This window comes from Scleropages formosus, chromosome 3 (assembly GCF_900964775.1).
Source record: "Scleropages formosus chromosome 3, fSclFor1.1, whole genome shotgun sequence".
NCBI lineage: Eukaryota > Metazoa > Chordata > Actinopteri > Osteoglossiformes > Osteoglossidae > Scleropages > Scleropages formosus.
Window position 1 is genome coordinate 3,582,920 of NC_041808.1, and position 25,551 is coordinate 3,608,470.

At 50.8% G+C, this 25,551-nt stretch overlaps 1 protein-coding gene across 4 annotated transcripts in view; it reads left to right on the top strand.

The window, feature by feature from the left end:
- Positions 1-25,551, top strand: part of sema4gb (sema domain, immunoglobulin domain (Ig), transmembrane domain (TM) and short cytoplasmic domain, (semaphorin) 4Gb) — a 35,237-nt gene that overhangs the window by 3,595 nt on the left and 6,091 nt on the right. For 3 of the 4 annotated variants that reach the window (XM_018736454.2, XM_029250388.1, XM_029250389.1), the window contains exons 3-15: positions 3,489-3,716; positions 15,165-15,316; positions 15,588-15,650; positions 16,032-16,130; positions 16,236-16,329; positions 16,794-16,907; positions 17,332-17,486; positions 19,834-20,009; positions 22,040-22,178; positions 23,456-23,678; positions 23,803-23,918; positions 24,153-24,307; positions 24,638-24,696. In XM_018736454.2, the coding sequence (XP_018591970.2) occupies positions 3,584-3,716; positions 15,165-15,316; positions 15,588-15,650; positions 16,032-16,130; positions 16,236-16,329; positions 16,794-16,907; positions 17,332-17,486; positions 19,834-20,009; positions 22,040-22,178; positions 23,456-23,678; positions 23,803-23,918; positions 24,153-24,307; positions 24,638-24,696 (1,678 nt within the window). In that variant the 5' untranslated portion in view covers positions 3,489-3,583. Of the gene's footprint in view, positions 1-1,739; positions 2,350-3,488; positions 3,717-15,164; positions 15,317-15,587; positions 15,651-16,031; positions 16,131-16,235; positions 16,330-16,793; positions 16,908-17,331; positions 17,487-19,833; positions 20,010-22,039; positions 22,179-23,455; positions 23,679-23,802; positions 23,919-24,152; positions 24,308-24,637; positions 24,697-25,551 lie in introns of those variants that run through there. The other variant, XM_029250390.1, reaches the window with a different exon arrangement.

The window sequence follows — 25,551 nt, forward strand, 5'->3', positions numbered from 1 at the left end:
TTAAAATCTGTCCTGCACATTTAATGACCAATTTATTAAACCGGTTCCCTTTTCTCCCACAAAAAAATCTCATTAATCTCTTTAACCATCCATCCATGAATGTTCTGGAAGTAGCAGATGAAAACACTTGTGAGTAAAAATGAAGCACGAATGCCATGGCTCTTAAATCCCTCTCATGTTCAATAATTAGAGTGTAACCACTCACGCTGATGATGTAGAATGTAGTCCTCACTCTATCCACATACAAATGCATGTTTGTTGAACTAGGAATTTCAGACCGCAAGCTGGAGCGACCAGACAGTGGAGCGCATCACAGTTTTTTTTTTCGAAAAACATCAAATTTCAAATTTTAAAAAAAATCAAAATTAAAAAAATTTAAAGAAATTTTAAATTCTGAATGACGTTTAAAAACTTGCAAATTGATGACTCCTTCCCGTCCTGGGTGTGTCCCCTTTCCCCTCCGGCCTTACGCCCTGTGTTACCGGGTAGGCTCCGGTTCCCCGCGACCCCGTCTGGGACAAGCGGTTCTGAAAATGTGTGTGTGTGTGATGACTCCTTTAAAATTGCATGTCTGCTTGTGCATTTGTAGTTACTTCTCTTGACTTGCGTTGCATTTTCATAACACCTTGAAAAACCAAATCTCCTTTTGGCATTTAAAATATATATCACATCGCAATACAAAAGGTAGAACTATTTCACTGTATCTTTGCGTAGTGCCAATTAAATGATAGAGAAATATTAAGAAGAAATGATGCTTTGCATTGATTTTGATAGCTCTTTAAAGAGAGAAAGATGGATTACGAGGGCTCTTACAGTACATTGTGCAGCACTTGGTGTGATTGATTCTTCTAAAATGTATGCATTTTCCTGGATGAAACAGTTAAACTGACTAAATGTATGACTGAAAAACAGAAGCGGGAACAAAGTGCAAGAGGTGAGTGGAATTAGGTTTTCTTTATGTACATAAATTGGTTTTAGATGGTCACTGTTCTGCCCAGAGTAGATGCGGGACAAAGTGACCTAAAGTGACCATCTCTTCTTGCACACATTGTGGTCTTCAAAAAACTGCTAAGATGAGGGCTCAGTCACTGATCCTCAGGTTCTCTGCAATAGCCACACTCTTTGGGTTTCTTGTCTTTGGGGATCTTTGACCAGCGCAGTTGCATTTAGCACGAGTCCTGGACTGTGGAAATAAAGTAATTATTGATGGAAATAATGGGAAAGCAACTTTAACTTTAGATGGCAAGCCCTAAGGCTCACTATACGAAAAGCACGGCAAAAACCGTACTTGCCGAAATGATAACATACGCAAAGGTGACTGCTGCCCTCCATCTTCATGTGGTGGTAGAGAGTAATATCAAAATAATCAAGGTGAAATTCTGAGTTATGGTGAGGTCACATGTTATTGTTCATTCTGAGTAAAACTATCGCAATGTACACAATGTAGGCCTTACAGATGAAGGAGCCCAGTGCTGAGTTGACCCTCCAGTGCCTGCAGTTTCAAACCACTGACAGTTTAATATCAGGATTGATTTATATTTGTATTTAATTTCAGCCTTTTGTCTATTGCAAGTCAGGGGCATATATAGATCCATGTGTCCGGGCTTGTCCAAGTGTTGTTCCTTTGAGCGACTATGCATTGCAGCCCCAATGTGCGCCGCCGGCACATGGCTGCCGTGGCCAAGCTGTCGTTATGGCGACAGAATTGAATATGAAGGCGCACGCAGCGGTGTGTGCACTCTGCAGCACTCGAGAGCAATTCCGATGATGCTGAAGACAAGTGTTTTAGAACAGGATTGTCTCCTGGTGCCAGACACATGGGAAGGAGCCTGACTGCAGCATTGAGCTGGAAGAAACAATGAGAGAAGCAGAAAGAGAGAGAGCGATGGGGAGAGAGTGCCTTTCAGTTTACATCGGAGTGTGAGAAGGAGAGACGAGAGGCAAAAGAGGACGCTTACTGTTTGTATGTGAGTATAAGAAAGAGGAGAGAGAAAAAGGCAGAAAGAGACTCTTACAAAAGATAAGGGGAGACAGAAGGCTCAAAAAGGCGGGAGACTTGTTTTGTGTGTTTGTGTTAGAGAGAGAGAGAAATAAGGGGTGTTTTAAAGAGAATTGCACAGGGAAAAAGAAGCTGAGACACAGTCTGACAGTCCAGGGAGGACAGAATTGAGGCCTGTCCTGGATAGACCACATCCGGGAGGACTGTGGTGGAGCCGAGAGCCATATCTCGGAGGCCTCTCTCTCGCACTCTTTTACAAGCTGTCTGGACATTCATCCCCCTGGGCTCCTCATTCATTCCGCACAGCTTGACTTTGAAGATCCTCCAATGCGACCACCGTCCTCCTAAAGGTAAGATCTGTGCCTGCCTCTCTCTAGCTTTTCAGGACGTCTCTCCAGGTTTGCGTGCCGTTAGGGTTGCATCCCTAAGCAGGCTTTCGGTGCCACCATTGGCATGTTTATCTGTCCAGTATTAATTGAAACTATTATTTTTAGGGCCAATGTTCGTGAGGGAGAGCTGCGAAGAAACAGTAGCTCAATTGTCAGTTGTTTTCACCGGACCATCTGCGGACGCGTTGTGTTTTGCATCGCATTGGATGCCTTCGTGCGCTCAGGGGAGATGTGTGATTCGCACTGCTCCTACAGGTGGTTGTTTTTGTGAAGAGGTTCATGACAAATGCTTCGCCTGGCAGGAATTCCAGTGTCCTCTTCGGTGTTTCGAAACTGAGACCCTCAGGTTTAGAAGACGGGGGCTCCTGCAAACCATAAATGGGTGTTGGTGCCAAGTTGGCCCTCGTGCTTTTCATTTTGCCATGTTTCGTGGCCATATATTGTGAGGTTGCCTCTCCCGATCACTGACAGACAGAACCTCTCAACCTTTCGGAGTGATTTTTCCACACCGTTGCTATGGCGACTCTACATTCATGTCACCTGCAATTGTATGGGGCAACAGGAGCCTGATGTAGGAGGGCAGGTGTTGCGGCGCTACCCCCCTCCTGTGACTGCAGATTTGTCTGGCATGAGCCACATTGTTTTTTTCAGAGGAATTGTAATGGGGTGCAAAGGGCCAGTAGGCTGGGCCTCACAGGGTTCTGCTGTGGAACAACCAGGTCTCCGTCTGCTAATCAGAGTCTGTGCGCGCGTGTGTGCATGTGGGTGGGTGAGCAGCTGAGATGAGATTAGCTCACGGCACTCTGACGCAAAGTTTACCATCAGTTGCCTCAAACACAAGCAAACAAGCAGGCATTCATAAACAAGGTATTTTTTTTTACCTTCACGGAACTCTATAAATGCCGTTACTACTCTTTTTGCTAGAGCCAAAATGGCACATTGCACTGTGCGTCTCTGTCCTTGGTGACAGTCTTCTGTCAACACACTGAGATGGAGAGCCTTGCGCTGGCGGCCGGCCTCCCACCCACCTCCAGCCTCGCCTTGCAGCAGTGCAGCTAACAGCATCTTTGCTTCACTCTGTCCTTTTCATTCACATGTAGACCAAGCGGGCATGGAGAGAGGAGGCGCTCGCGTCTGACTGCGATCCAGAGAGAAGAAAGTGCGTGCGGGTTTGTCGCCATCACACACAAAGGTGATGGATCGAGGAAGGATGGGCGCGCGTCTCGCCCTGCTCTGGAGCTGGCTCTGCATATCGGCGCTGTTTGGATTGCCCTTCACACCAACCCTTGACATGGATGTCACTCCAAGGACAACTGTGCTATTCAACGGTAAGAAAGCCGCACACAGGCAAGACCCCCGGTTCAGCCGTCACTTCTAGTCAGCTGTGTGAATCCTGGACTTGGTAAAGCCTGGCTGGTGCAGATCAATCCGCAGCAGTTTCAGATCCGTTGAGCTTTTAATTGGTTTATGTCAATGCGGTCAGCACCTGGGCTGCACCGTTGGAAGTAGGTTCAGTCCCCATTCATGGGGTTTGCGTGTTTTCCCCATGGTTTATGTAGATTTTCTCCAAGTGCTCCAGTTCCCTCCCACAATCCAAAGTCATGGGTTTCAGGTGAATTGGTGACTGAACTGCCTTTGATGTGTGTGTGTGTGTGTGTGTGTGTGTGTTACATTGCTCTGTTGTGTAGATAGGTGAGCACCTTTAAGAAACCTAATGAAGCACATCTAGCACTGTAAATGACCTCAGTCACTAAACACAAATTAGTCACTGCAAAGCCACATTGAAACAGAGATCTTCTGGAACCCATCATGGCGAGTTTTCTGACACTGAACTCATTTCCACGAGGATCCCCCGGGATTGATTTTTGTCCATATCCACCCGGTGACTCGTACGCACACTTTTGTGCGTGTACACAGAGCGGCATGCGTTCGTATCACGGTGCATTTTGAGAACAGCTGTGTTCGCGTTACAGCAGGGTATGACACACTTTGCGGAGATGGGAGCACAAACACGTTCTGAAGGCGTCTCTGTTCCACTTTGGACACTTAGGGAGCGTAAATCACCTCTCTCAAGCCCCGTCCCAGTTCTCAGTTACAGTAAACAGTGGGAGGGCCCGCCTAAAACTGTGTGCATCTTTTACCATTTATTTCCCTCTCAGGAAATAGTTGGTAGTGTTTTGTAAATGTGAGGAGCAGCACACAGATTAAATATAGGGCGGGATAAAATCAAGTCAATATGAAACATTTGCTACGCAAATACACGAACGGCCCGCACGCAGGCGACTGGTCTGTTGCGGCCACATTTATCACAGGCTGTCCTCAGGGAGCTTCAGGCCACCAGTGACCTGGGACACCAAGCGAAAGCAAACCAAGAAGAAAAACACACTAAACAAGCACACAACTGTCACATCCCAGAGTTCTCACTGGCAGGGAGCTCGAATTCCATGGGGCCCTTTTTCCGAGGGTGGCGCCGAAGGCCGAAGACATCGTTGAATTTGGGCAGATGTGGGTGGGGCCATGTGATGACATCACGGCGTCGGCATGGTGACCGTTCCCAGCTGTCAGGGCTGCAGCAGTGCAGTCCTGGGGGAGGAATGTAAACCTTTAGGAGGCCTGGAGAATGTTTACCCGTCTCTCGGAGTGCTGACAGTAGAGCTGGTGAGGGCCATGATGGACACGGGGACCGAATTGCGAGGGGCTGGGAGCGGAATCCAGACTGCCTTCCAGGGCTGGACCGGAGTGGTTTGGCAGAGGAAGGGCCAGTTGTGTCTGTGATTAAGACCCTCTTCATAATGAATCCTCCTTGGGAAATTGATAGGGTCCCTCACCGGCCCTCCAGCTTCCTTGGCCCGTCCTTCAGAACAGAGATGGCGGAGCGTAGCTCCGTTTGGTGTGTGCAGCGGCCATCCAATACCTGTGAGTGTATCCTTGACCGAGGCTCCGCCCACCTGCTACGACTAACCCACAGGAAGGTGGCCTCTCCAGTTGGTTAGGCGGCATTTTCACTTTATGAGTGTTACTACTTTGTTTGTTTATCACTTAATAATCCAGCATTTTATTATGGATGTTTTTAGTTTGTTGTGTATGTTGTCACGGGCGTGTATCCATGTGCGTATCCGTGTGTGTATTTGATCTCAGCCCGGTGGGGACTTCGTGTGGGTCGAACGCTCGTACTTGGAGGCAGAGATCTGCAGAGGTGATACGGCCACAGTTGTGATTCCTCTTGGCGGAAGGGGAGCGGGCTGGGCCTTGTGGAATGTGGCAAGATGGACAGGGCCAGCGTGTCGCCGCAACTACTTTTTAACATCCCGCTGACGCTGTTTCACAACAGGGAGCCGTTCTTTGTGCTTCTCTCCTTTCCAACGAACCCTGGCTGTTGGTTTTTCCCATGCCGCCTTGCTCTTTCTCGCCCAGTGTGTGTCATTTGCTCCGGTTTCTCCCCCTTCCTCCTGTCCCATCGAACCCCCTCGTTTAGGCCTTTTTGTCACCACGTGACAGAACAGACTTGTGCGTTAGCTTGGACGGATTCCTACAGGTTGCTCTCAGATCTTTCCCCTGAGGATAAGGACTCTCTTATCCGCACCGGAGCTCCAATATACTCAGATGAAGCTGCAAGTCAATTAAATTTGTTCTCTGCCACGAATGTGTGTCCACCTGGGTGACGCAGCCCTAGATTTCCTCATCATGTCCACTTGGATGGTGCAGCTAAGTCCCCAATGCGTCCCTCTCCGTGTGTCCACATAGAGTCTTCTTTCCCGTCTTTTACACGAACAGCATCTCACCGGCATCAGCGACAGTATGGTGTGACCTGACCCACATGGTTGCGCCACCAGGGGCTCCTGCCGATCTCTGCGCGCCGCAGTCCTGGTTCCGTGGGAACGCGCAGCAGTCTTGTTTTCGTTCGCTTGCTCTGGTTGAGAGACACGTCCTTGACCCACATAGCTGGGGTTCGGGGCCGCTCTGCAAGAAACGCAAAGTCATTAAAATGTGCACGGCATCCTTCTTCTTCCCGGGCTGGCTCCGAGTGTGTCTAGCACAAGACACCTTAGCGCGCAGTTGTGCGCTTGTGTGCGACGTTAGTGTGCCTGTGGCGGTGATGAGTGTGCGCAAGGGCGTTTTTTCCCGGCCGAAAGAGTGTACGCACAGCCGCTGTTTTAATGAGCCCCCTTGGTGTCTGTCCTGGGAAAGCAAAGCGGATTAGACCCGTGCGGCCGCTCGCTCTCTCGCTGCGGGGGCGCACGGCACAAAGGTGAGATGGGGGCGCACCTGTCATCCGACAGAGGAAGGGGATTGTCCCGGGCCAAGTCTGCGTTCTCAACTCAAAAGCGAGTGTGCGTTTGGGTCTCCAGGTGGGCATAGCGTGGGATTGTGTAGCTGTGCTGGTGTGCCTGCAGTTCATCGCTCTGTAGGAGTGTGTGCTGAGCCCTTACTGGCATCAAGTGGCAGGTAGGCTGCAGGTATGAACATGCCTGTGGGGACAGATGGAAGCAATGGCACAAATGAGAAAGTGAAAGCCAGACACTCTTAGAGCAGGAGGACGTTCCTTCGTGCCCCGATTTCGCCTCGCTGGAGCCCACCAGACTCGAAGTAATGGCCTTGTGAAAAATTGATGCTGCGGTAACGGGTCCGCTCCTGCGGGAGATTCTCCGAGTTCAGTCTCCTCCGAGCCGTAGTTTCCCTTGTGCTGCTCGAACCTGTGACCGGCAACGCCACGCCACCAGTGAAGGCGCCCTTTGCCAAAGGAACTGACTCTGAGGAAGCAGCTGGACTGACGACACGATGCTCAGTGTGTCTATGTTCGCTGCACCACAAAGCGGAGCGAAGTCCCAGGTAGTGTGGCGCCCTGAGTTCCGATTACAGCTGTCGAATGTGTCCGGATTCTGGTCACGGTCGGTGGGGAGGGGTGCAATCCTGCAGTTTGACAGATTGGTGCAAATTGCTCCAGTTCTCAGGGATTTGTACACATTTCCTTGGTAAGAAATTCGCCGGATTCTAAGTTCCATTGGAAGAGACACCCTAACCCTCCACTGATGCAATTGGAGACTCCAGTAAGGACCTCCTCCCACTTTTACAAAATGGACAAAGGATGAGCTCCCTGTTGCTGACAAGACCTGATCACTCCCTACACCCAGCAAGAGCACTGTGCTCCTTCACGTCTGTCCACTCGATGACCCCACTCAACTGAAAGATATTTTTCAATGTGGTGGAATGCGCTCCCTCAGAATTGCTGAATCTTTTGCAACATTCAACAAAGGTCTCAAAACACATCCCATTCAGACCCGTTTCTATTATAATCTCGCAGTTTCATAAACGTGCATGACATCATTTATCATAATCACCTCTGATCTTCCTACCAATACTATATGCAGTTAGTCGTGTAATGTGCGCCGGCAAAAATGGCGATACTGGACAAGCCATGCTTTGACGGTTGTGTTCCTGCATCCGCAACCTCCTCTGTCAGTGAAATGCACATTTGTTTACTTGGTCTTACTTGTCACTTCTGAGAAATGGCTCCACTGAATGTATAAATAGAACATTCTTCCATTTGCTCGGACCCGAACCGCAGTACGTGCCAGTGCCGTGTGCTGAGAGGTCGACGAGTCGTGATCTGATGCTGGGGCTCCAGAGCGTTGTGCTGCTGTTGACTGCATTTATATGTCCTGCCTTCTTTGTCCTGCGAGTGTGTCTCAGCCCACGCTTCCTTTCATCCTGACCTTGCACGAGCGCTTCTCTGTACGCAGCCGACCGCTCGGGGCACCACACCGGGTTCTCACATGAGATTTCTGGAAAGAGAATTACTCTGATCGCCCCCTTTTCCCGGCTTTGGACTCGGGTGACAAGGTGTCCATTACTGTGATATATGTCACAACAAAAAATAGCACCGTGTGTGGTTGATCTGTCCCAACTGGCTGATTGTATGTTGTTGGAAAAAGTGTCTGCGCTTTAAAGCTAAAGGAAAAACAACGCAGCAAACCAGTTGGACAGCTAAGGGAGGGTAGAGGTACGAGATCAGAATCCCGAGGCCGAACGCAGTCTGAGCGTGCCAGACGTGTGTGAATGGGAGACATTGGACTGTGCTGGAACAGGCACTTTGATGCACTTTGGTTCAGCAGGCTGGCATATGAAGGCTGTATTTTTTTTCCTGCTTTTACTTACGTATTTTAGGGGGATGCGGTGGTGCAGTGGGTTGGACCGCAGTCCTGCTCTTTGGTGGGTCTGGGGTTCAAGTCCTGCTTGGGGTGCCTTGCGACGGACTGGCGTCCCGTCCTGGGTGTGTCCCCTTCCCCCTCCGGCCTTACGCCCTGTGTTGCAGGGTAGGCTCCGGTTTCCCGTGACCCCGTGAGGGACAAGCGGTTCTGAAGATGTGTGTGTGTGTGTGTGTATTGCCATGTCAGACACGTAGCAATAAAGTACATTAATTTCCCAGGATGTAAACTAGCCCTGAAACAACTAGTTTGTTTTAGGCGGAGAGAAACTGGGCAGATATGAATTTCTTGTTTTAATAAGGTGAAGGATGCCATCTGACACAAACACAGATGCCTTAATATCTGCCGTTTGGCATCAGAGAGCAGCCAAGAGATGTAATCTTCTCTCGAACCCCCCTCCACGCCTCCAGAGCCCCGGCCGATTACTCAGAGCACGTGAGTCACCGGGAGGATCCGCACGTAGAGGAGAACGGCGCAGGACTGCACCCTCGGTGGGATGTCCTGTAGATCACCAGGTGGATCAATTGACTGTGACAGGTCTGCTCTGGAATGCGGGCAAAGTGAACTCAACCCTAACTAGTGGTTAAGGGCAGGGCAGGTCCAGGCCAAGTGCTTTTAGTCCCCGTGAAGGCGAAAGGGAGGGCATCCGCACCCCGGATTTATGCAGACGTGCTGATTTGTGGGATTTACCGCCTGCTGTCTTCAGGGCAGAAGGAGCTTCGGCGGCGAGGCGGGCAGGCTTACCTGTGATTCGCTGCCAAAATCCAGGTGTGCAAAGGGGCTCAGGCTGTGCAGCGGGGTGTGAGGAGATCGAGGGGCTGGTGATGGGAGGGGCTATTTGGAATGGAGAGTGTGGGAACCTTGGGGGTGGGGGGGATTGGCACCTAGCCCTCCCCCCCAGGGTCAACAGGCCTTACAAAGGCCACACACATTAATCAGCAACGCTCCATTATACCAGGGCGCTTTGAAGGTGTACACACTCACCATGCCCTGATGTTTGAGCTGCTCCACCTTGGTTTTTGTCGTTGGATCATGCATACAGACACGCGTGTGTACGCACTCCACAGGGGTGTGACATGACAAGTCTGTTGAAGACGCGAGTTGTAGCAAACAAAGCATGCTGTGCACACCCCACTCGCTTCTTAGGAAGAATTAGGGCCTGGAATCAGAGGTCACTGCTGGGTCCTGATCACAGGTTAAGAAGGATGAACAAGGTGTTGAATTGACTTGGCCTAAAATGCTGCCTTCTCTCCACATGTATTTACACAATTTTTCTGTTATTCTTATTGCTTATTCATTTATCTCACCCTTTTCTCCAAGGTGATTTACAGTATTAAGTCTCTACACTACGTCCTTTATAATGATTTACCCATTTATACAGTAGCGTCATTTTTATGGTATCAGTTCAGTGTAAGTATCTTGACCCTGAGTGCTATGGCAGGACGTGGAACTCGAACTCTAGACTTTTAATTGGAAATAAGCAACGCTAACCACTGCGCTGCTGGCTGTTGCGTCCCCATTATTAGAGGATCTTTCGAGGGACCACCCTGTAGCAGAAGTGATCATGTGACACGTGAGACTTCATGCAATTTACCGCAGTGCAAACATGCCCAGCTGGGTTTCACCGTGGGCCCAGAGAGCTCCGCCTGTTCTTCTCTTCAACCTGAAATTCTAGTTAAGTGCCCTTCCTTATTGCCTTCTTGCCATAAACGTTGGGCCACATGTGACAGGGTGCGAGAAAGAGGACGTTGTGGCACCACCACACATGGTCACTCGGCCCCCTCATCGGTGGAGAATTTCAGTGTCCTCCTTTTAATGATGCGCTCAGCGCGTCTGCCTTGTTAAATGACATGAGAGCTATCAGCCCTGGGGGGGTGAAGGCGTGGGGGGGGCGGAGCTTAACTACACTGTTTATGCACTTGGGAGTCTTTGTGTTTTATGTAACTATGGAAATGTAGTTTACGCATGACCGCCCCCCCGCCAACATACGCTGAGCCTCTTGGGTATTTTCATGGGTGCTGGCAGTCCACAGCAGCGGTCACGTTTTCCTTCATAACCCCTCCCCCTGACTCTGACCTTTAGATTCCTGTAGGAAAGGGGGTGCCTGCACCCGTACCCAGCTGACCGCGCTTCATTTTTGATGTGCTCAGAAGTGACAATTGGCCCAGGGAGGTGTGGGAGTCGGGGCACATCGCTGGCATCCCTCTCTGATGTAAAGCGGCCTACCCCCCAGCAGGGAGGGAGTTGTCCCTGTCCCCTCCCACACACACACACCACACGTAGGCGCTCTGCATGAATCCTTCCCAGCCTCTACAAGACCCCGGGACGACAACGATGTGTGGAGGACGTTCTGGCCGGAGGGGTCGTGATGTGACTCAGTTGAATGTGCTTTGGGAGCATTTTGTGTGACGCGAGGACCGCGCAGACTGCACAGCACCCTCCGGCTGTTGGAGGACACACAGGAGGCTGTTCGGTGAAAACAGAAGGCTTGCAGTTTCTTCTCCCTTACCTAAAACTCCGTGTTACATTTTGTTATTTTTTCAGCGCGCACTTTATCCAAAGCTACTTACACTGGTTTAGCCATTTGTACAGCTGGCTCATTTTTACTGCTGTACTTCAGTGTACGTTCATTGATCCAGGGGACTAGAGCAGGAGATGGGATTTGAATGCTGGATCAAAATAGAGTTTGTCAGGTGAAAGGCAGCAGATTGAACGTTTGCACCACCTGCAGCCTGTTACCTGTTTCCACTCAGATCTGGATGACTTCAGCTGTGTTTGTCCTGAGAATATCTGCGCAGCTGCTGCACCTGGCCCTTGGAAGCCAGGTCACACAGTGTGGTCCAGGCTACAAAGACACCATGCAGGAGCGCTTGGGAGTCGGGGGGGAGCTGGAAGAGCAACGCACGCCTCGCTGCAAGCAGCCGCCAACCCGCAGAACTTAAGGAACGCATAATCCACGGCCGACTTGAACTCCCCCATCCCCACGACGCCAGATGTGTTTTGCTGCTATGGAATTTCTGGTTATCGCATCAACCAGACGACAAGAAAGGTCTGTCCAATAGGACTGAGCGTGAGCGTGGGATGAGTGCTTTCGCTCGCTTAGCCGCCAGCTAGCGCTAATAGGCTTCATCCAGCAACGGGGGGTGGAGGGGGGCAGCGAATTCCCCCATGCCTTTGGACTGCACCATCAGGGATACGTGCCGCAGAAATATAGACTGCGGTCGCTCGGCACCTCTGAAAGGGAATGCAAGTTGAGGAGGTGAGCAGCTGCAGCGCATCGCCGAGGAAACGCGGGACCGAAAGCGGAGGAGAGTTGGCATGGCAACGGGAAGCGCAAAGGACACCCGCGTGCGCACAAAAACCCCCTCCCCACTCCTCAGCGTTTCCTGGTCCTTGGCTTTGGTGCAACACATTGTAAATGCTGAGCCCCTCCGTCCCCTTGCTGTCACCGACGTTCACGCGGCACAGCGGCCGTATCATTAACAGGAGCGCGGTGTGAACACGATCTTTGCTTTTGGAACCGCTGTCGCCACTGACACCACGGCCAGCAGCCAGGACAACAGCTGCTCAGCTTCCCGTCGTTCTTCCCTGGATGTGTTATCGTGAAACTTGCGGCATCTCGGATCTAACGTCTCGTTGGCCGCGGGAGGTGAAGCGCTGCGGAGGGGACGGCGACATACGGCCCTTCCTTCACAGAGTCGCGCCATGCGTGTGTGAGATAAACGGTAGTAATAGCTGAAACGGAGGAGAAAAACAAGGCAGGACAATGGCAGGAAACCTCAGCAGAGGTAAAGGCAGCAGCAGGTGGCGCAGTGGTCAGAGCCGCCACCTCTAAAGACCAAGGTTTGAATCCCCACTCATGCAGCAGTACCCTTGATCAAGGTACTCATCCTGAATGGAGGCAGTAAAAATTACCCAGCCTTGTAAAGGGGAAAGTCAGCATAAGTAGCTTAATGCTGTAAGTTGCTTCTGGAGAAAAGCACCGGATAGATTGCCTTGCGCCCTGTGTTACCGGGTCAGGCTCTGGCTCACCACGACCCCGCTCAGGACAAGCGGTTGTTGATGTTGGATGGATGGATAGATGATGAGGAATGAACTTTGGTTCTGGGTAAATGGAACTACGGCGAGGTTTTATCATTAATTTCACGCTATTATTTTACCCAAAGTGCCATATAGTGTTACCTTTGTACTCTTTGCTACTGATGGTGTTTTACCCATTTATACAGCTTAGGTCATTTTACTGTATCTATTCAGGTTAAGTACCTTGATCAAGGGTAGTAGAGCAGGAGCAGGACTCAAACCCAGGTCTTTCAGTTACAAGGAAATGGCTCTAAGCAATACGCCACCCTCTGCCTCTTGTTTATAATACAAGCAGAACTTGGTCTGTCCAGTTTGGAAGGACACTGTCATGGTCCTCATCTGGAATTGGTCACTAGAGGTGTCCAGTTGTGGGCAGGATTTTAGCCAGGGGTTTGATGGACGGCCATCATAATGGGGTTGGCGGCTAAAAATGGGTCCACGAAGAAATGTCAGCCTCCCCCCTGTCGGTGTACCCCCCACACCTGACAGCTGTGACAGAGTTTAGTGTTCCAGAATGTTCTCAGGAGGCTGGACGATGTCTGGCAGGGTGGTGTGCACTGGGGGGGCTTGTGTGCATTCCATCTAAGATCTGCCCCAGTACTGCCAGTTTGCATCAGCACATTCACACCCCCGTAAAAATGGAGGAACATGCGAACGGGGGTTGACCCGATTCCACTTGTGTGTGTGTGTATGTGTGTCTGCAGTGAGGCGGTCTGGGCCTCACGATAATTAAACTGACAAAAGACGAGGGGTGGTTAACTGTCTTCATCAAGACAATAATCTCAGAGTTTCCTTCTGGAGTCTTTACACGGAAATGTTGCTTTCATGGGGCCCCCGTGTGTTTACACACACGCTTTTTTGTATTTACATGTACATTTTTTTACATTTATACAGCCTGATTGTATTTGTACATCCTGTTTGAACGTGTGCCTCCAGGCCCCTTTTTTGGCCGATGACGGGTCTCCGCTTTGCCCCTAATTTCTGGAGACACATCTTCTGGGGAAAACAAAGAAATTAAATTTTAAGCACGTTTCTGGGGGCCGTCGGAAACAGGCTGCCAGTCGGCAGGTGCTGAGATGGTAACCTTTTCCACAGTCTGCTAAATGTTGGCATGACCTTGCAGTGTGTGTGTGTGTGTGTGTGTGTGTGTGTGTGTGTGTGTGTGTGTGTGTGTGTGTGTGTGTGTGATGTTTTATGCTGCTCTCTTTGTTGTGTCAAACACACCTGGGTGGGGTGTCAGCCCTGCAGTTCTCTCGTACCCTAGCAACATGCATCTCAAGCCCTCAGACCAGATCTGCCACACCAGAACAAACAGGATAGGATTCAACATCCATCTGATTCATGTGCAAAGAGGCACAAAGCTCTGCAGTTTCGTAGTTATTCATTTATCTGACTGCTTTCTCACAGGTAACCTACAAGGTGAGGGTTGTACACTTAAGGGTTCTACCAGCTACTTACACTGATTTACCCATACATGCATCAGGGTGATTTTTACTGTGTCAGTTCAGGGAAAGCACCTTGATAAAGGGTACTCCAGCAGAAGGTGGGATTCAGACCAAAGTCCATCAGGCGGAACATATGAGCTGTAAAGTGGCTTATTTATTCACTTTATTTTGTCGGCTGACACTCGAGTCACAGCTGACAGCTTTACGCTGTGCGCAGCCACCCGAAAATATTCCTACCTCAAAGAGTTCCTGGTTTAGTACCCCAGCGGACAATATTTGCGGAAATACTTCCTGGGAGTTGAACCTGCAGCGCTCTGGTTTCTGGCGAAAGCCCTCAGTTGCTTGCAGCCTTGGGAGACGTGGAGCATGGAGTCCAGGGTACTTTGACTGTCTCACGCTCCCTGTGTGCCGAGCCCCTCCCCCGATCGGGCGTCCCAGGCCATGGGGGAGCCCTGAGGTTCCTCCTCTTGATTCACAGCCCTCGTTCCCGGGGACAGCGCGTTCCCCGTTGCGCTCATTCGGTACTCTGAAGAGTGCAGACTCACGGAGCTGGCCTGCAGCCACTGGTCGAAGAGGTCATGGAGATTTCAGGAAGGGGGTAGAGAAGGCAGAGGGCGAAAACACGGTGGGGGGAGTAAAGGCAGGAGGACGGTGGCTCGAACCCTAGCACGTTGTGCTGTACCTGGGCTGGCTGAGACAACCTAGCAAGAAGTCATGTGTACTGGAGTGGCCCAGAAAGAACTGGTCCACATTTGCAGACCTAGAAAAAGAAAATGGGGCGCTGCTTTTCTTACCGATGTCCCAGAATCCTCTGCTCCCTTCCTGCGACAGCACAGGGACAGCTGCGTGCTTGACTGAACAGTGAGCAGGGAATGCTGGGAATGATGCGGGAGGCCGGGGGCGCTTGGAAACGGAGGAATATGTTGGCATGTCGAGCCATAAGATCACACGCACACACGCACGCACACACGCACGCACGCACGCACGCACGCACGACCTCGTGTTTGTAGCGGGTCTCTGACTGACTGGCGTTCACTTGTTCCAGGGTTGCTGGGAAGCCGGTGGTTCAACAGCTCGAGCCAGAACTACAGCACACTGCTGCTGGAGGACCAGGCTGGTGTTCTATACGTCGGGGCCCGAGGCGCCATCTTCGCCCTGGTCACCAGAGACATCGGCGCTGCAGGAAGCAGTCGCACCGTGAGTCTGACCGACTCGTCCCTACAGACCTCGAGAGCAGGTCCCTTCCCAGCTGCTATTACTGCCAGGGCAGGAAAGTGCACAGATTACCATAAATTGGGTGACATTTCTGTTTTGGAAAGGAGGGAGATCAACTGGGAGGTGTTTATCTAGAACTACTCTCTCCATGACTCCGCCTCTCACTGCTCTACATCCGAACCTCTGAACGAGGTCGTGGGACTGGTCCAAGGTACGGCTCTTTCATCGGTTCTGCCTTTTGTTTCTGTGTCAGATCAATTGGGAGGCATCGGCGGGGCAGAAGCTGCAGTGCCTGAACAAAGGGAGGGACAATCAGGTAAGGAAACTAGGCCCTCCACCGTGTGTCTCCATATGCTTCTCTGTTTCTGGGTTTGGGCGTTTCTTCATGTCTTGCCCCTCCTCATACCCCTGACTGGGTCCCTGCAGATTACTTTAGCCTAGACAAACCAGAGCATCCTCGGTGCCCCAGGGTGGCCGCTGGAGGATTCCTCAGCGTTTTAAACCCAGCGCCATGTCCCCACCTGCCAATCTGCTGTCTTTCTAGGAAGGATGAATGCAAAGTTTCTCTATACGTGTGCGTGTAAGCGGACGCGTGTGCCATGTCCACCCGAAGGTCATGCATGATCAGGCTTGCCTGTCTGATGAAGGCGCCTTTTCCCAGAGCTCTCACCCATGTCCCACACTCTATTTCCCACAGACGGAGTGCTTTAACCACATCCGCTTCCTGCAGAGGTTCAACGAGACCCACCTGTATGTGTGCGGCACCCATGCCTTCCGACCTATGTGCACCTACATCGTAAGAGCTCCCCACTGACCCTTATTCTTCATCACATATTGTGTTTGGAGTTACAAGAGACAGATTTTTCCAGAAACCAGATTGTCATTCCTTGTCTCCCTTCAGGACGTGGACCATTTTACCTTGTCTTCTGGGTTTGAGGACGGCCGTGAGAAGTGTCCCTACGACCCTACCAATGGCTACACGGGCCTCTTCGTGGGTAGGTACCGGGCTTCGCAGTCGGCACCCCCTCCCCCTGCGTCGCTGCAAGGCTCCTGTTGCCGCACACACCTAAATGAACAGAGATGGAGAGGCTGAGCGGCTCTCAGTGTTCTTCTTGTCGTGCCCTTCCTGCATTACCGTGACGGTGAGAAGCCTTGTGCGCAGCTGCGGCTCAGGGCTGCCCCTTGTCGAACCCTTATGAAGTTAGAAGCTGAGCCTCCTTTTGTTTATCTGAGTGTGTGTGTGCGCACATCAGACAGACCTCTTTATTCTTCATCAATGTTGTAAAGATTCCATCAATATTTAGCAGCAAAAGTAAAAAAATGGATGAGTGTAAGAGAGACAAGACGATGGACCGGGGGTGGCTCCGCCCTTCTCTGGCAGTCAGCCTACTAAAAGAATAATAAGGTGTGAGCGAGGTGTGTGTCGAGGCCTTTATTCGCCTGTTCTTCCTGCTCCCAGATGGAGAGATGTACACAGCTTCGCAGTACGACTTCCGCAGCTCGCCCGACATCCGCCGCAACTACCCGTACCCGACGGTGAAGACCGAAGAGGGACCCATACGCTGGCTGCTCGGTGAGAGACACTGCGCACGCGACCCCGGAGAGAGGGAGTCTCCTCTGAGCCATTTGAGCCCTCAGACGCAGCATATGAACTCATATAATGCTGCAGAGGCCACAAGTTGTGTGAGCGTCACAAAGAGACGTTTGAACCTTGCGAAGGAAGTAGAGCGCTGTTCCAGGCCCCGTGCACCAAAGCTGCCTTCTGCGTCACTATTTATAAACAAAGGTGTAAATATTTGCCCGAACTCATATGAGAAGCAACCTCAGCTAAAAATGAGCCCCTGGATACATAGTGCTGATACGTGAAAAAGACTAAACATGTAATAATGTGTGTATGTTGGTGATTTGGAGCTTTGAAGTATAAGGGCGGTGGGGGGTGGTCACCGCACCGCCCTTCTGACAGCGCCGCACTGACAGCCCCCCCCACCCCTGTTCAGAGGCGAACTTCGTGGGGTCCGCGCTGGTGCGGGACAGCGTCAACAGCTCCGTCGGGGATGACGACAAGATCTACTTCTTCTTCACGGAGAGGAGCCAGGAGCAGTCGCCCTTTTTCAGCCAGACGAGGGTGGCAAGGGTGGCGCGGGTGTGCAAGGTGGGTCCACGGTCCCAGTATGTCTCGTATGCACCAGAGTGATTATTTGAATGGGAGACAGCACAGTGTTTAGAATACATCACAGCTCTCAGAAGGTTTGTTCTGATCCCGACGCAACAGCCATGCTGAGAACCTGTCGTCCACATCGGACCGACTGCTGATCCTCATCTAAAGGATGACTCTGGTCTCATCTCCCAGCACCTAGTTGCTATGGGTCCTTCAGGATGCTGCTGTTACCAGGCAGATTACACACTTCCTTCCTCCCAGACAGTACACCCTCTCGCCTCTTAACCCTCCCCTCCCCTGCTCCAGCCTGACTATCGCAACCAATCAGGATGTGCTCCTCTCTCGTGCTTAGAGCATCCAGGGACCATTCCAGGAAACTCAAGCGTGGCCCATCCGCTCCCTACGAAAGGTTAATTCACATTGCTGTTGATTTTTTGTTGTTAACGGCTTCATTATCAATTTATCTGTGTCAGAATGAGGTCAGGCTGCTCACACACACACACACACACAGACATGCATACACCCTTAGCTGGTGTGGCGGCCACCAGAGCGTCAACCCAAACTGGGCCAAGCCAATAGGTGCAGCTGTCAGTCTGGCAGCGGATGGCATGTTTCCCGCCACAGTGACTGCGGTGACAGTGGTGACCGCCAGACGTTGGACCCAGACCCTGCAGAGTTCACAGCCTGACGCCGCCTGCCGTGCCCGGTCGTCCCTCTCCATCCCTCCAGCCCCAGTTCTCTGCCCCAGTGTCACCAGCTTTCTGATGGCCCTCCCTCTTGTAACCTGCCATGATGGTGCCCTGCCCCTGCCAGCTGGCACCATGTTTGGTGAGCACGGTGGGGGGGCGGTGAGGTTCTGTTCAGCATCTCTCCAGCCAAGCGTCACAATCCGGTCTCCTCTGAAGTGCAGCCATCGCAGGTCCATCGTGTGGACTGAGGACCAGGTGCAGGTGGTGCCTGGTGGGGTTTAACCTTCAGCTGGGCACAGTAGAGCCGCTATTACAGAAGCGCCATCATTGAACTGATATTATACTGCATAACCCTGTCACCATGGGTTGGGTTACTCAGGTGAGGAGGAAATGACACAGGAAGAGACGGTACAGTGTCCAGCTGCCATGTCTTCCGTTCTCCTCCCTCCAAACGCTAGGCGACGGCACAGTGCGTCGGATGGCTTGCGGGACTTTGAAGGCAGAAGCTCTGCTGAAATCGCACAGGGAACAATGACAGTTATGGACGACGTGGCTGATGAAGAAGTATGAGTCCGGCTCTGCTCGTCAGGAAAGCGAAGGAAAAGACCTGCTTGCAGATGCAGCTTCCAGTCTGTCCACGCGCGTCATTTCAAATCTCTGTTGGTTTGGGGCAATTTCAGAGCTCCGTTGGATGAAGAGTAATTACTGGGATAATTAATATGATAAACAAGACACAGCATGAGGCAGAGCGCTCTTTGTATGTGTTGCGGGAAGGCTGACGCACTGTGTGTTTGCATGACTTGCGCCTGTGTTTTCATCTGGGCATCTGTTGTGTTCGTTTGTGTGTTTGAGAGGGAGAAGGAGGTAGTGTGTTTGTGGACCGTGTGTGTGTGTGTGGGGGTGGGGGTTCATCTCTGCATAATACGCATGTGTGTGTGATACGCAGGAGGCATGTTACAGCACGTATCATTTCTCCGTGTGTGTGTGTGTGTTTCTGTTTGTGGTCCCCGGTCCTCTTTGTTCCCAGTGGGAGCACAGCTCTTGCCCAATCACAGGGCTGGTCCAGACTTGCTCCGTGTATGATGTCATGACGGAGCTGCAGGGAACGCTGGAGGATGGACGCTGTTATCAGTTTCAATCTGCAATTTAAAATGGATGAGCTGTCAATGCAAAAATGGCATATTTTGTACTGCAAGACAAGAATTTACCTCCATTTGTATGTGGTACATCACCACTCAGGGTTCCAGCAACCCCTTTAAGACCTTGGTTTAACACTTATCTGATGCTTTTGTCCAACACAACTTACAATTACATACCCATTAATGCAGCTGAGTAGTTTTTACTGGAGCAATTCAAGGTAAGTGCAGAAGGACACTACAGCTGGAGATGAGACTTGAACCTGCAGCATTTGGGTCCAAAGGAAACAGCTGTAACCATTATGCTACCAGCTGGTTTAGAGACAGTCTTATGGTTCTCTTTCCTGCATCCGCTCTTCAGAACAATACATAGCAGGAAGCATCCAGCTTGCAGAGGCAGAAGCACCTGAGACACATGAAGCAGACAAGGACTTTTCTAGAAGGTCTCCGCATTGGCATGTTGCTCGGTTAGAATGAACGCAGCCTCATACTCCTGTGTGCCGTCTGCTCCTCCAGGGAGACTGGGGAGGCCTCCGGACCCTGCAGAAGAAGTGGACCTCCTTCCTGAAGGCCCGCCTGGTCTGCTCCATCCCTGACTATGAGTTTCACCTGAATGTCCTGCGCAGTGTGTTCCTCGTGGAGGCCCAACCAGCACAGAGCAGCATCTTCTACGGCGTTTTTGGCCTGGAATGGTAAGCACGGGCTGTGGGGGAGAGCACGGCTCTGCGTGGAAAGAGGATAGGAGCAGAGGAGTTCAGAACAGCAGGGGGTGGGATCTGAAAGGTTTTGGGTTGTCTGCCAAGATCAGTGGGTGTTAAAGAACTGGGACAGAGATGGATCATCACACCACACTTCAAACCACGTTAGGTCTCTTGAGACAGAGGACGCAAATGCACCTCACGTGGAGAATTTCGCATTTCTCAGTCGCAGGGCTTGACTGCGATCCATCCATCAATCGATCAAGATGAATTATTGTAGGTATTATATACTGTACAGTTTCCTGCTGGATTTCATAAACACCCAGTCAGATTTCAGTTGTCTGTCAACCTCCAGCCTCTAGAGGGCAACGTCCTTCCCTGTCAGTCCTTCTTCTGATGTACGCACACCTGTATTTTACTGGTGTTTAGGAACATTTCTCACCACCAGCAGGCCTCTGTCCTTCAAGGAGCTCTTAAGAACCCCAGCCATCTGGAGCAATGTTCCACGCAACCTGTGTTTAATTGTTTGCAGAGGAACAAGGCTGTTTACAAAAGGTGGACTCGACCCCCCCACCCGGTTACCTTCTGTCGAGCAGGTCGAGGGTGGACGTGCACGGTGTCCGTGGCGACCGAGGGGACAAAGCTAACTGGGTTTCTGCCAGCTTGGCTCGGATCCGACTTTAGAGCGTACCGGCGTCAGTCAGAGAGCGGCCAACAGCCAACCGAGACAAAGCCAGCAGCTGGTGTGGTCCGAGCAGTATCAAACAAACAGGGAGACGAGTTTGTTCTCTTCCAGGGGTAATTACTCTGACCGCTGCTCCGATTAGTGGGAGGGCTATTTGGTCAAGACCCTCCTCTCAGTAGAGTATTTACAGTCCATGGTGTGTTGGTGTGTGTGCCATCGTGTCAACAGGGCAAGCGTTCAAGGTCATTATAGCCGGGCAGCCTGGGTGAAGGGGGTGAGATTAGCCCAGGTGCAGTGGGTTGTATCTGAGCAGCATTTAGATAGCTTCAGTACACGAACCCAAACATCTCTAAGTGTCTCCAGTAACCGAAGGGTTTCCACTGCCTTCCCAGGTGTCCTTGACTGTTGGAGACTGCTGACACAGTGGTGTGTTTACACATGTGTTTTGTATGCATGTATTTGTGTGTGTGTGTGTGTGTGTGTGTGTGTGTGTGTGTGTGTGTGGGCCTGCAATCGTAAATGCAAAGTCACTGTCCCCCAAAATCAGATGTCAGCAGAATGTAGCCTCTCTCTCCCTCTGTCCTTCCTGTCCCTCCGTAACGCCTTCACTCGCCTTCACTCTCCTCTGGCTCTGGTGTGTGATGCAGCGCCATTGTCACGGTGACTGTGCACCTTTGTCAGCCTTGTACAATGGTCTCGGTGTCGACAGTGCCCTTGGGGTTGGAGCCGCTGCCCTAAAACAGAGGCACGGCAGCGTGAACAAACTGATCCTGGAACAGTTAGAGCTGTAGGTAAAAGAGCGGCACGAGCACACTGATCCCAGAGTGGTTATGGCATCTTGTATTTACCCACAGTGCACCGCATGCACCCTTTCATTTAGGAAACGAAGAGGAGCACTGCTGCTCCTCGTGTCATTGGGGTTCCCCGGTGATGATTTCACTGTCACCTCTGCTTGGCCTTCCCAAATCAGTGCTGCCATGTAAACAGATTGCCCTCGGGGATAGGTGGCGGCTGCTGCGATGACTCCGCTTCGGAGGATGTTCCCATCTCCTGAACGTTACGTTATGGACCTGAACGACATGGCGGGGCAGCGCCACTCCCCTCTAACTCGAGGTGTGGGATGTACCTTTTACGAAAGCCGCCCCAGGGCCTTTCGTGTTTCAGCTGCACCTTCCTGCCTTATTATCTTCTACTTCTGTTTGAAGTCTTGTTACTCCAGGCTGCAGCAGAATTGCATGGAGTTGGTGTTAGGGTTAGGGTTAGGGCTTGGGTTAGGCGAAAAAGTGAATGTTGTCGGTAATGTGGGAGTTATTAACCTTGGCACCGATGGCTTCCGCAGGACCAACGTGAAAACCTCGGCGATCTGCCGGTACTCTGTTGAGGATGTACAGAAGACCTTTGATGGACCCTTCATGGAGAGCCAGGAGTCCAAGTGGATCGAATACACGGGGAAGGTTCCGGAGCCACGGCCAGGCTCGGTGAGGTTAAACAACTGAACAGCGCCATGCTCTAGATTTCCCCTTCTCCTCAGCCCAATTATCGGGAGAAAGCCATACCCAGCCCCACCCCCGATGCAAGCAAACCCTGACGAAAAAGTGAGTCAGCAGTCCTTGGACCAGGGTTGCTGGACTCGGGTTCTTGAGGGCCACAGTATCTGCAGGCTGCTGTTCTAGCTAAGCAGCAAAATGCCCGATTCCGTGATCATTTTGACTCCTCTCCCGACCTTTTGCTGAGGCTGTAGACCCTCAGGAGTTAGAGAACCTACTGGACACAACAAGGCGCTGTGACCAAACTGCAGTGTGGATGGGTGAACCACACAGGACCACGAGAGAGAGAACGAAAGATCAGTAAACGAGCGCAAGGAGTCTGTGCCATTTGATCCCATTTCTGTCTCACATTAAATCCTAGAACTGAAATTGACATTTCTTAATGGGCTCTTATAAAATGTTAAACTCTAGCCACATTCTTGACGTTTCAATGGGGCCCTTTTTCATATTTTAAGAGCTGGAATTTTATGTTTGAATTCAGAACTGGAATCGTGTCAGCTTAAGGTTTGCCTCTGCAGAGCCTCTTAAATATGTTGCATAATGCTATTTAAGCACAGATAACCTTACAGAGACATGTGTGTGTTCCTCTGAATTTCTCTTGAAGACATAGCATACTGGGCACCTGAGAAATTAATAAAAAATCTAAAAAGTACGACTGTTAGTGCAGAAAAAAACGGAAACATACAGAAAATATACACATCCTACATGTTACTTCTGACATGTATAGCTCAGTTTTTTATTCAAGCATAAGCTGTTCTCTCCATGTTTTATCTACAGCAGAGTTTCTTAACCTTCTCTAGGCCACAGACTTCTTAAGAATCTGATGATGGAGCCCTTCTAGAAAAATGTCCATAAATAGAAATTATACTAGATTTATTACACTAAGGATACATTACATTCATAGAGGTCTAAATCACAAGTAATATTATTATTATTATTATTATTATTATCATCATCATCATCACATATACACACACGCACACACGACACATCTGTTGTGGTTTCTTTAACACACGAATGAATTTCAAAGCACATTACAGGAGGGCTGTCTGCCTGAACTTTGACCCTTGGAGGTCTAACACCTAGGTAACCCTGAGTAGTGGTGTTCCAATACCACCATCCCAGTGCCAGGGTTGTTACATTGTGCTCTTTGTACTTTTGAAATGCGGAACAACCCAGTACTGAACACCACTCTCTCCTCCCCGAAGTGCATCACGGACGCCTTCCGGGCCAGGGGCATCAACTCGTCCCGCGACCTGCCGGATGAAGTGCTCAACTTCGCGCGGAGGCACCCGCTGATGTCCCGGCACGTGCGCCCCCAGGAGGAGCGCCCCCTGCTATTCAAGAGGAACGTGGGCTACACGCAGATTGCCGTGCGCCGCGTGACTGCTCTCGACGGCCGGCCCTACCACGTGCTCTTCATTGGCACAGGTGCCCTTTGACCCCTGACCCTTTGCCTATTGATCCCGTTCTGTGAAAGATCGATAAAAAGTCAATGTCCTGTAGCATTCAAAGAATGTTACAGAAGTGTTGCGATGATGCCCCCATGCTGCAGATGAAGGCTGGCTGCACCGGGCTGTGGAGGTCGGAGGTCGTGTGCACATCATTGAGGAGCTGCAACTGTTTGAGAAAACGCAGCCTGTGGACAGACTGGTCATCTCACCGTTACAGGTAGCCGTGCAGCCCTCACTGCTGCCCTGGGATGGTTATGTCTGAGGTCCGTGGGACATTTTCCAGCACGATTCCTTGGACGCGCACACACACACACACACACACACACACACAGAGTGAATTGTTAACCCAGTACTATTTAATGATTAACAGTATTTATCAGCACTGGGTTGATTGCTGTTATAGGAAATCTCTCTAACCTTTCTCTTCACCCTCCCCCCACCAAAAAAAAAGAGGAGCATCTACATTGGCTCCCCTACTGGGGTCCTTCAGCTGCCCCTGTCCACCTGCAGTAGGTACACTTCCTGCTTCGACTGCATCTTCGCCCGGGACCCCTTCTGCGCCTGGAACGGCTCGGCCTGCGCGGACATTGAGTCGCAACCTGGCAGGTGAGGTGCGAGTCGGGTGGGTCACGGGAGGCGAAGGGGCTATGAACTCAGACCGATGCCCCGGTATCTGCTCCTTTTCATCCCATCGGAGGGCCCCAAAGACATCTTTATCATATCTAACTGAGGGTGTCCCCTGACATGGTGGGTCCTATGCTGTGATCAACTGTCTTTCGTGTTGGTGTTGTCGACAGTCCGCTGTACAGTTTGGCAGAGTGCAGACAAACAGAGTTGACCGTGTAACGATAAGCATGGTGTCCCTGACCAGGAGAAGAAAACACTTTGTGTTTGTGCGTGGAGCAGTCCTGACAGCTTACATCCACATTTCCTCAGATCTGGCCTTATTCAGGACATCCTGAAGGGGAACAGAGGCTGTAAGAACACAAAAGATGGTGAGTCTTTTTTGTTTCTGTTGTACGTTATATTATATTACAGATCTGAATCCTCACTTAACCTGTAAGTATTAGCTTAATGTTGTTGCTAATTTGGCTAATTAGTGTCAGCTAAGTAAGTAAATAATAATACATTTATTTATTTAGCAGATGCTTTTGTCCAAAGTGACTTCCAACGAACTCTATGTAGTGTTATCAGACCACACACCTTATTCACTGCAGTGACTTACACTGCTAAATACACTACTTACACTGGTCACTCATTCATACATCAGTGGAACACAAACACACAAACACTATGGGTGAACCTGAACAGCATGTCGTTGGACTGTGAGAGGAAACCAGAGCACCCAGAGGAAACCCACACAGACACAGGGAGAACATGCAGACTCCACACAGACCGAGCGGGGATTGAACCCACGTCCTTTCGCACCACCCAGGCGCTGTGAGACAGTAGCACTACTTGTTGTGCCATCCACAATACACTGCTATTACTCTGTTATTAGCCTTATTTTAGAGTAACGTACCCTTGTGTACATGTGAGCACATGCAAAAACTGTTAAATACCTTAGTTCAGTCCACGACTGTAATTCCTCTGTGGGGTTTGTGCCTGAACACTTTTAGTCTCAAGTTCAGTGTCCTAACCACTACTCCACCTGCTGGACTATTTCAGGACATTTTTCCTTCCTAATGAATGCTTGGTTGAGCTGGTCTTATAGCAGACTATTCCTAGGCTCGCTGCAGTGTCCCTGTCTCACCCAGGAGTAATGATAATGCCCCCACCCTCTGTTAGGGGGGAGATTATTAAATCCTGTGTTGAACTGCTGAATCCTGCACATGATAGAGTTTCATGGT